The sequence below is a fragment of the Mizuhopecten yessoensis genome, unplaced genomic scaffold, assembly GCF_002113885.1.
Source record: "Mizuhopecten yessoensis strain PY_sf001 unplaced genomic scaffold, ASM211388v2 scaffold6015, whole genome shotgun sequence".
Lineage (NCBI taxonomy): Eukaryota > Metazoa > Mollusca > Bivalvia > Pectinida > Pectinidae > Mizuhopecten > Mizuhopecten yessoensis.
In genome coordinates, this window is record NW_018406337.1 from 474,633 (window position 1) to 485,734 (window position 11,102).

At 36.0% G+C, this 11,102-nt stretch overlaps 1 protein-coding gene across 2 annotated transcripts in view; it reads left to right on the forward strand.

Moving 5' to 3' along the window:
* Positions 1-209: 209 nt before the first annotated feature.
* The window catches only part of LOC110451428 (zinc finger protein Dzip1-like), a 28,826-nt gene continuing 17,933 nt past the window's right edge, over positions 210-11,102 (forward strand). The window contains exons 1-11 of one of the 2 annotated variants that reach the window (XM_021499440.1): positions 210-347; positions 1,860-2,125; positions 2,700-2,771; positions 3,118-3,183; positions 3,301-3,438; positions 4,854-5,072; positions 5,715-5,759; positions 6,817-7,014; positions 7,529-7,636; positions 8,356-8,445; positions 10,163-10,237. In XM_021499440.1, coding sequence (XP_021355115.1) covers positions 1,865-2,125; positions 2,700-2,771; positions 3,118-3,183; positions 3,301-3,438; positions 4,854-5,072; positions 5,715-5,759; positions 6,817-7,014; positions 7,529-7,636; positions 8,356-8,445; positions 10,163-10,237 — 1,272 coding nt within the window. In that variant the 5' untranslated portion in view covers positions 210-347; positions 1,860-1,864. Of the gene's footprint in view, positions 348-673; positions 761-1,859; positions 2,126-2,699; positions 2,772-3,117; positions 3,184-3,300; positions 3,439-4,853; positions 5,073-5,714; positions 5,760-6,816; positions 7,015-7,528; positions 7,637-8,355; positions 8,446-10,162; positions 10,238-11,102 lie in introns of those variants that run through there. The other variant, XM_021499441.1, reaches the window with a different exon arrangement.

Below are 11,102 nucleotides of genomic sequence, written 5' to 3' on the forward strand. Positions count from 1 at the left end.
GTAATTGTATTAATAGTGACTTGTAAAGGTAAGTAGATCGATATGTATTTCCTGTTTTTACTTCTTTTAGAAAGACCCATGAAGTCTACAATTTTTTCTCTAAATAATTTCTCTGATTTAATGTAATTTTAAAATAGGTCATGTCATTGATTATTGTATCGAACGCACTCAGTATGAACTTGGCTCTCGTCAAATCTCGCTGTGAGCGAGATGTAAATTCCATCATGGAATCAATGTAGAATTTGTTGATTGTCGCGAAGGCGACTTTTATTACTGAATACTCGATTCCTGTGTACTGTTACTTTGGCTCCGGTCGTACCGAGATTGTATGGGTTCAGTGTGATAAGGTAGGTCATAACACACACCTGTTATATCCTTCAGATAAAATGTTGCATGCATGCAACAAAACTGTCAACACCTGTCAAATTCGCACCTGTGAGTGACGATGTGACGGTATGATTATGATAGCATATAACATGTGCATTGTTCTCACCGCCCGAGCGGACTGGCTGTTAATTTTCTTACATGTATATATTATTCAACTATGTATAGGACCAATTAGCCACTGCTTTTGACCTTAAAATTGCGATATTAATCCTTATGATATTTGTGAAACGCGCCTAGATGTTCATGTTGAGACTCGTTTCACGTTTTACCGTTAGCAGCAGTACGATCAAGATTTATGTTTACTACACGATGTGTTCGTTATGATGTAATGGATTTACTTTAGGAATGCTAACTGTGAACAATTCTTCTTGAAGTAAGTAGACTACTATTCCTAAATATATATATATATAACAGTTAACTGTTCTCTAATTTAAATCCCAAATACCAGTCTATTATGTTAAGACATTTAAAAACATATACACATATTCCCAGACCACATATACTTCAAATATATACATAGAAAGGTTCCACATCCCACCCTTCCCCACCCCAAAAGCAGTAATTTCTTTTACAAATTTTGTTTGTGTTAGAGGGGGTGGCCGGTACTCATACTGTAGTGGAAAGAGTCCATGCATGTAGCTCAATTTGTTAGAGCACCGGACTCAAAATGTATTTTATCTACATTGTTTGGCGAGTATTGTATCTAATCTAATAATAGAATAAAAGACTAGAAGAGTGATATAAGTTTCGTTAACACTAACGGAAATATTTATTTAGCATACTAAAAGTTATTTACAAACACTAGGTTTGTCTGACGACCAGATTTGTTTTGTTGGAAGAAATCTTTAACTTACTACGTAATGAAATGTATCTAAAGACTGCCCTCCAACGCAATATATAACTTAACCTAACTAAAATATCACCGGATTAACCAGGAGCCCTACAATCCAACCTTTTTGTAAATGTTGTTGGTCCGAAAACTGAGTAACCAAATTGTGAATGTGCACAGCTTTATATTCCCAAAACCCCTTATGCATGCGCAAGCCATGCAACACCAAATGGACAGTGTCCATTAGGTGGCGCTGCCTGCACACACTAATTAAGTAATGAGTTTCAGAGAAAAAAAAAGGACCTACATGTATGTACTGTATGGAACATTTACCCTTAATTCATTCACCCCTGAACACACATTTGAACTCTTCCAATTCAAAGGTTGGAATAGTTCAATATGAAATTTCACGGGTGAATCAGTTAGATAATTTGTGTGCCTGTAGCAAGAAGTATGCATACATGTATCCAATTCAAATTTTGATAACCTACAAATTCATAGTCCAGTGGTATCTGTGCCTGATTCCTTATAGCTATTGAACATAATTAAAATATCAGTCTTAAAAATCTTAAAAAAAGATGACAATGAAAGTCATAATATACTAGATGTTATACATTTAATGGTCTTTCTCGTTTCTTTTTAGCAATCATGGCGACTGAATTCATGTATTCCAACATGCACAACCCGTCAATGGGGAGTCCATATAGTAACTCAAGTTACGGGGGGTACACCAATGGGTACGCACCAAAACAAAATGGGAAAAGCTTTGCCTTCAGGAAAAGATTTGAGAAAGTGGACTGGCGAAAGATTGCTTCCGTGGATATTAACCAGATAGCTCAGACTCTGGACTTCAATGCTCTACAGGAAAACATCATGAATATTACATTTTGTAATATTGAAGCAGAACTGGTAAATACTTTAAGCTCAATGAGTTGCACAGATGTTAAATTGCAGAACTATTGGTATAACTGCCACAGGTGTTGCAGACAAACTGATCATGGGTTGCGATTAGTTTTTCTGCAACGCATGTAGCAGATGTGATAAAGGATTTCGACATAAAAGTGCCAGGAAATATTTAAAATAAAGATTTTCAAGAATATATTTCCTAGTGCATAATCTCACAATTGTAGCAGAAGTGCCCGGCAGGCTATGTATTCATGCACTGCAATGAATACTCTCATAAATAATCCTCATTCTAGAACAGATATAGAAGGGTATTTCCACACCAAATGAAAAAATAATGTTTATTTATGAATTAATTCATACTTTCGCTGAAATGTTGATTTCCATTTAACATTTGCTGTATAGATATACATATTCGCTGGATCTACCAAATTATAGATCACTTGATTAAATAAGCTCAACCAGAAATGTTGCTAGACTAATATAGAAAATAAATGTGCCATTTTGAACTTCTGCTCCCTGAATACCTTACATTTATTGAATCTTCAACTTTTCTTAATTATCTTGCTTTGTTTTACAGGATTTACGTATGGTGGATCCAAATTTTGTCAAGTTGTTTAAGCTAGGACAACTGTCCATTGAATATTTACTGGTAAGAATGATGGAAGCAAAATTATTTGCAAAAATCTTATCCAAATTCTCCATCCGCATTTGGTTTGTATTGAGAAAAAGATAATAAACTTATAACTCTCATAAAAATGTTGAAAGAAAACCGCAGCAATACAAAGCTGATGTACAGTCGTATTTGAGGTGTTTTTTAATTTTTTTTTCTCCATCAATGTATTAAATTTAACTTCAAATGATTACGTTTTGATTGAAAAAATGTAGTCAGCTAAGTCATATGTACAAAATAGTTGATTGGAAAAAAAACCCACATTGTGTTGGAATGCAATTTATAGCAATGGTGCAGGAAAAAACGGTTTTGTTTTCCTTTACAGCACTCTCAAGAGTACTTGACTGGTGTGATAACTTCCCTCGAGGAGAAAATGAAGAAATCTCAGGAGGTAAGAAAAGATTTCTAAATCAGTTTTATCTTTGAAATGAATCAAACTGTAAAAAGCTGTACTTGCTATGAGCTGTTGACAACTTGAAGTTTCTTACTTTATGTATAAATATTTCAGGAGCAAGGTGAGATGAAACAATCTGAAGAAAAGCTGAAACAGCAATTAACGGACGTGAAGAAAGAGAGTCATAAACGAAAGAAGTTACTGATGGCCCAGCAACAGCTGATTCATGCCGGTTCTGGTAGTTATAACAAGGTAAGAGAGATCACTGGTAGAAACTTTTGGGGCAAAATTGGCTCCAAATATAATAATGATAATAATAATTTGAGGTTCTTATATTTCACTTGATTACAACCTAGTTTGTAGGTTGTCTCAAAGCAGTTCACAAATTATTATCCATGGTTATTGCGCCTTTGCAACCACCCAATATCTTTCTCAACTCCCTGGGGAGCAAACAGTCGTTGCTGCCATTTCGTCACTCACAGCTAGCATTCAACAATTCTAGCACTGCCCAACCACATACTCATTTACAGCTGAGTAGACTGGAACAAGCAAAGTAAAGAGTCTTGTTCAAAGATACAGCACAGTGCTGTGCCGTGACTCGAACCTGCAACCGTCCTAGACTACTGTGCCTCCCATATAAGCCTAAGCTTATTCCCAATTGGCAAAAACCTATACTTTTTTGACAATCTAAAATTAAAAATTTCCAAAATAATGCAAGTGAAGAAAATATTATCTATTAAAAATCTGGATGGAGCCTATCATGTTGATGCTGTTTGTTAAAATCTCTTCTTAGAGAAATAATTCTATAAGCTATCATTTTATAATAAATAATCAGTCTTTTTGTGTGCCCTTGTTATCACATATTTTCATTATTTATTTACATGAAACTTAGAGGAAACATTCCTTTGTTTCCATTTACCCTTTCACCACTATGTAACTTTAGTAGACTCTACTATACATTTATCTGGGCGAGTCCATTATAGTCTACAGTGGTGAAAGGGTTAAAGATTTAATATCATGTTATACACTACACTAATGATATATATACTAATATACCATATCGCCTGCAATAAGCCCATGCCTGGAAATAAGCCAATCAATATGTATTGCTGTTCAGTATAAATACAGACAATTGCTGTTTCAGTGTTCTGTTGTAAACCATCTCAGTATATAAAGTGAAGGAATGTTTATTGCCCCTGGGCTTATTGCAGGATACATCAGTAATTTATACTATTGGGCCCAAAAAATAGATATGTTTCTGGTAACATGGCTGAAAAAAATAGGGTAGGTCAATCAGGACTTGTGTTTATTTTATTTTTGAGGGGTGGGGTAATTAAAGAATTACCAAAATCACCAAACACATTTTTAGGTCATTTAAATGATAATATGGAATTTAAATTAAATTTAAATATCTGCCAATGAAAGAGGGGATATATATAATTGCCTTGTTTGTTCATCTGTCAATTTGTTTGCATATGGTGGACAAGTTATTCCAGCACTGGATGGAGTACATGGGAGTGAGAAAAAACTACTAGGGTCAGAGGTCAAAATTAGGATTGATTGGGATACCTTAATCATACATAATTTGTTTATTGGGCCTTCAGATATAATTTACTTGGATATTTAATGAAATCAGTTTTATTTATTTATCTAATTTTTGCTTGTAGTGTCCGTTCTGCTCCAAGGCTTTCCTAAACAGTTCCTTCCTTCAATCTCACATGAATCGTCGACATGGCGACCAGTCTATCCGTCCAGCGTCCATTGCGCCTCCAACTCACCAGGAGCCAGCGAAACCGTCCGAATTCCAACGCCAGATGGAAGAACTCAGAGAGAGGCTACAAGCCACAGAGTCTCAACTACAAAATGAAAAAATCAAACGCAAACAGGTATAATATAACCATTTGTAGTCTCCTAGACAGACCTCATTCCATTAGGTAATGCTATGTATGAAATGTCTTCCATTCTGGAGTGTGTTTAACTCATTCACCCCTGAAATTTCATAATGAACTATTCCAACCTTTGAATTGGAAGAGTTCAAATATGTTTTCAGGAATGAATGAGTTAAGCAAGATGTAAACTTTGAAGTGTGATACTTACAAGGTACTTAGCTGGTTGGCTGTTCTTTTTACAACATAAACAACTTTTGATGATAAGAACATTATATGTAGTCTGGTCATAGATCCAAATAGTGGTATATCCAAGATGGCTGACATTTATGAAAAGGAGAGATACTCATAAATAAGCCCCCTCCCTTCTTTTGGTCAATCTGTTTTCACTATGGGTGGGGGCTTATTTGTGGTCAAATATGATACTTGGCTAACTCCAAATTTATTATTTTTATGTTGGTCCGTTATACAGTTCATCAGACAAAAGACATTTTTTTATAATATTCATATGTTTTTGGAAGGAGGTAGGGGAAAGTGACTAATGCAGAAACAAACAAGTTTGTGAAACCACTAGCTAGAATAAAATATTAATTCTTCAACAGGTAGCACTTTGTGATTGAAATAATTGATTCATCATTTCAGGAAAAAGAAAGAAAAATGAAACTACAGCAAGTAGAAGGTATCAATGTAAGTATATTGAACAGGTGTTCTATTTGGTAGAAAATATTAGGATCCCTGTAACACTGCTAAACTGTAGCAACGCATTGGAAACTTTTTTCTGGCAAGACTATAGATTTTGAGAAATCATTTCAAAAAAGTAAACCATACCTTGAGAAATAATAAAGATAAAATAAACAAAATACAATCAACAACAGCGTTCTGAGTGCAAAAATCCAACAAGGCTACACATAATTCGAACCCTGGACCTCAGATTGTTATACTATCACACTAACTGATAGAGCTACCTGGTCCACAGAAGTTTCCTGGCCAAACTGTGCTACAGTTATACCCAAATGGAAGTTAAGGGGAGGTAACTGTGTGTAGGGAAAACCACAGTCCAGTGAGACGGATCCTTAAATGGAATCTCATTTGTGTTATTTCTTTTTCGTTTTCAACATGCCAAAATAAACATTAACAAATATTAATAAACGTTTTTGTATCAGTGTAGCAAAAACACCAACAAAAATTGTCTAGATGAAAAGGTTTCCATGTAATGGTCTATAACATCGAAATTTAAATATTTTGAAATGTATAAAATTATCTATGAAATAATTTTAAGGCCCTCACAAGAGGCATTCTTTCATCTTTCATTCACATTTATTTTATTGACATTTGATTCTTCAATCGAAGAATATGAAGGAAATGAAGAAGTATTCTTTTCACAGTTCTTTGAAATATATTTTATAAGAATACATGTTTTTCTAGCTTCATTTCCCAGGTTTCGTGGTGGAAATCCAAGACAAATTAATTATACTTGCAAAATAAAATTTTGGAACTGTTTTTCAATGGCTGATAGATCTACATTTATGTACCAATAATCGTCACTATTTGTAACAGAAAGTCGTATTTACAGCATTGGTATTTTTTAAGTCAATTATATAATTTCATAATGTTTCTTTTTTTTCTTTTCAATTATTTTTATTACATGTATTAATGCTACAGCATGATTTTTGCAACATTCCAGATTTTTGTTTTTATTGTCGGTCATTTTTGTTATTAATTATATTTTAAAACTTCTATTCAGGATTCTGAGAAAGAAATGTACCAAAGGGAAATACATGCATCTAATAAGAAAATAAGTGACCTTGAAAGAGCTTTTAGCGATAAGATGTCAAAAAGATCAGGCCTCGGAGAACTAGAGGACGATGTTGAAGTTGAAAAAGAACTACTGCAGCAACAACGAGAGGAAGTTGCAATGCTGAAGGAAGAGCTTGGTGTGAGGGTAAGGAAACCTTGTCCGAAGATAACTAAGAATAGACAATTCAGCTCAAACATGGAAACATGTTGAGGAGTTATAGTTCAAGATATACCCATACAACCATCAAAAACTGTAGCTGTGCATTGAAAATGTTTTACCCAGCATGACAATACCTTTGATAAATCATTCTTGGAATGAAAACCATACCTTGCAGCACTTTTATGAAAAATAATGAAGAAAAGATAAACAGAAAAATCAACAGCAGTGTTCTGAGTGTAAAATACAATAGGGTTAACCAGGATTCAAACCCTGTACTTTAGATCGTTATTTGTCACTCTGAGTTAGTGAGTTACCTGTAGAAGTTAAGGTAAAACATTCAACACTATGAGTACAGTTGGGCCTATAGTCATTCACGCCTGAATACCTCAGTTACATAATGTAGTTGTATTATGGCTAAAATTAAAAGAAGAATTTCCATAACTATATGGAAATTATCTGTAAATATTTTAATTCTTTATTTATTGTTTTATCTTTCCAGGTGAAATCTGTCGAATCCGATGTAGAAAACAGGTTTGCAAAGCAGGAGAAGAAATGGCAGAAAAAGGTCCAAAATCTGACACGCCAACACGCAGATGATATAGGCAAGGTAATGTCTAAATTACAGCCTAGTTGTCTGTGTTTTAGTTATCAGTGTTTATTGATAGACTCTTTAATACCCTACTTAAAGGATACTCACTTTTTCAATGTATTGCTTAAAAAATGCTGGTACCTTTTCATACAGCTAGTCAGACTGGTAAAAATCAGGGGAAGTGTCTTGTTAAAGGCTGCAACAGAACATAATGTGGCTTGTGTAGTTAAAATCTACAGCCATTTGGTCAGTAAGCCAATATACAGTGTATCGGGTGTGCTGAGCTCAGCAAGGATTGAATTACTTTTTACCAGGAAAATTTCGCTGCAGTTTATTATTCACCTTTTTCATGCTCCCAAAAGATGGCATATTTATGATGTCAGCATATTGTACATAATATACAATATATAGTAATAACATATGAATGGTGAAACTAACACTAGGCAAACACATTTTATTGGCAAAGGTGGGATATTTGACTGGATGAAAGGGCCCTGGTATTCAGTATCCTGATGAAGGTTTGATTACATGACATTGGGTGTCTTCTTATGAGTTATCATGGGTAACAGGAATACAAATCCACATCAGCAGGCATACAGCCCCTTATACACTTTATGCCAGGGTGAATTTAAATGAATAATAGAAGAATAGTAAATACATGTATAAGATATTAGTGGTTTAATTGCTATTGTATTTGTGAAGTATAACTTCATGACTTACTACTGTATGTTATACAGCTAAACGTCGTCTTGGAAAAAGCTGGGCGTGCAATGGCTGCCAATAAGGAAAACCAACAGCAACAAAGAGAAGTTCAATCTGTCCTCAAGGTGAGTGTCTGTTCGAGGGCAATAAAACGGGATAAGGTTAAATACTTTTCCTTTTTGAGGGTAAACAAAACTTAACTTTCACGAAAAATTAATTTCAATTATAATTTCTGATATTAAATATGAAAAAAGGACTTGTTGTTTGTCTGGATGGCGTAGTGGATAGCACATTCGACTTTCACCAAGATGATGGGGGTTCAATTCCCCAATCGGACAAAAAAATATATGGGGTCACCTGCCCCACCATGTGGCCACCTGCCCCACCATGTGGCCACCTGCCCCACCATGTGGCTTTTCTCTGGGTACTCTGGTTTCCTCCCACATAAAGACCACTTACCACTACCATCTGCCCACTTACCACTACCATCTGCCCACTTACCACTACCATCTGCCCACTTACCACTACCATCTGCCCACTTACCACTACCATCTGTCCACTTTCCACTACCATCTGCCCACTTACCACTACCATCTGCCCACTTACCACTACCATCTGCCCACTTACCACTACCATCCCCCCACTTACCACTACCATCCCCCCACTTACCACTACCATCCGCCCACTTGCCACTACCATCCGCCCACTTACCACTATCATCCGCCCACCTACCACTACCATCCGCCCACTTACAACTACCATCCACCCACTTACCACTACCATCTGCCCACTTACCACTACCATCTGCCCACTTACCACTACCATCCCCCCACTTGCCACTACCATCCCCCCACTTACCACTACCATCCGCCCACTTACCACTACCATCCGCCCACTTACCACTACTATCCGCCCACTTACCACTACCATCCACCCACTTACCACTACCATCTGCCCACTTACCACTACCATCTACCCACTTACCACTACCATCTGCCCACTTACCACTATTATCTGCCCACTTACCACTACCATCCGCCCACTTACCACTACCATCCACCCAGCAATAGTGGTTAATATCATTATAAGTGGATGCAACTTGTTTTGTAATTGTTGTAAAATAAACAAAGTTGAATTTAATTTAGGGCTGGTTTTCTGATGGATACCACCAGACATACCTCATCAAATGGAGTTAATCATTTTAATCATTCAGTGCTTTCATATGTCTATGAGTCATGAGTCAAAAACTCACATCTTTTCAATTTTACTCTTTGAAGTTTTGAAAATTTCATTAATTTCACATAGAATGACTCTGACACAGCTTTTCTTTGGTTTATGTTTAACGCCCTATTAACAGCTAAGGTCATGGTTTATGTTTAACATCCTATTAACAGCTAAGGTCATGGTTTATGTTAAACGTCCTATTAACAGCTAAGGTCATTTAAGGATGTACACAGCTTTTCTTTGGTTTATGTTTAACGCCCTATTAACAGCTAAGGTCATGGTTTATGTTTAACGTCCTATTAACAGCTAAGGTCATTTGAAGACGTACACAGCTTTTCAGCTTTTGATAGGAAATGACTCGTTATTTGAAGTTATATGATAAAACACTACTATCACATATAAAACCTTTGATTAAGATCGTGAAAACCATCAATCTGAATAAAAAATTTGGAATGTAGTTCAAAGTTAACCATAAATTATCAAGAAAGGAAAACTCATTTTCAATGGTTACATGTATAATGGATCACATGCCAGATGGCAAGTCAAACAAAATTGTAGGTAAAGGTGTTTGAGCATGTAATCAACATTAAATCGTGTCTTTTTTTTGTTTCTCCGCAGCGATCCAAGGAACAGGAGGATCTGTTGAGAAGTCAGGGATACGAGGATGAGGTGGAAAAGATGTACAGGGAAGAGGTAAAACATGACACCATAGTAGGATTGTATCAAATTCTACACCAGATATACGATTTTGGTGATCATTGGTCAAGGTTAAAGGGTCAAAGGTCATGGTCAAAGATCACACTTGACCACATCTGAAGTAAAAAGCTTGTATTCAAGGTATTTTATAAACCCTTCCATGATTCTGTTAAGATCGTATAGATCTGCTGAGTGGTATAAGTTCCTCGCAGGTCATTGTGCTACACTAACACATCTTGTTAGATTTGGTGAGTAGAATAGTTAGCAGAAAGAACAGAAACCATATTGTGACAGAGGTCATTATTTTTTCAATGCTCCGCTAGGAGTTGAAACCGGTAGCTCTGCATATTTTACTAGTTTTATTTTCTACTAAATGAGCTACAGAGAAATCCTCCCTAGCCAAATAGGTAGGAATAGCTAGTATGCACCATGACAGTTAGACATTCCTGCGTACTGTCTATCGCCCTATCAGTCACACCCTAAGACAATTACTGATGACCATGTGATGTATACTTCAGTTTCCTACGTTCTGTCTATAGCCCTATCAGTCACACCCTATGACAATTACTGATTACAATGTGATGTATACTTCAGTTTCCTACATACTGTCTATCGCCCTATCAGTCACACCCTATGACAATTACTGATGACAATGTGATGTATACTTCAGTTTCCTACGTTCTGTCTATTGCCCTATCAGTCACACCCTATGACAATTACTGATGACCATGTGATGTATACTTCAGTTTCCTACGTTCTGTTTATAGCCCTATCAGTCACACCCTATGACAATTACTGATTACAATGTGATGTATACTTCAGTTTCCTACGTTCTGTCTATCGCCCTATCAGTCACACCCTA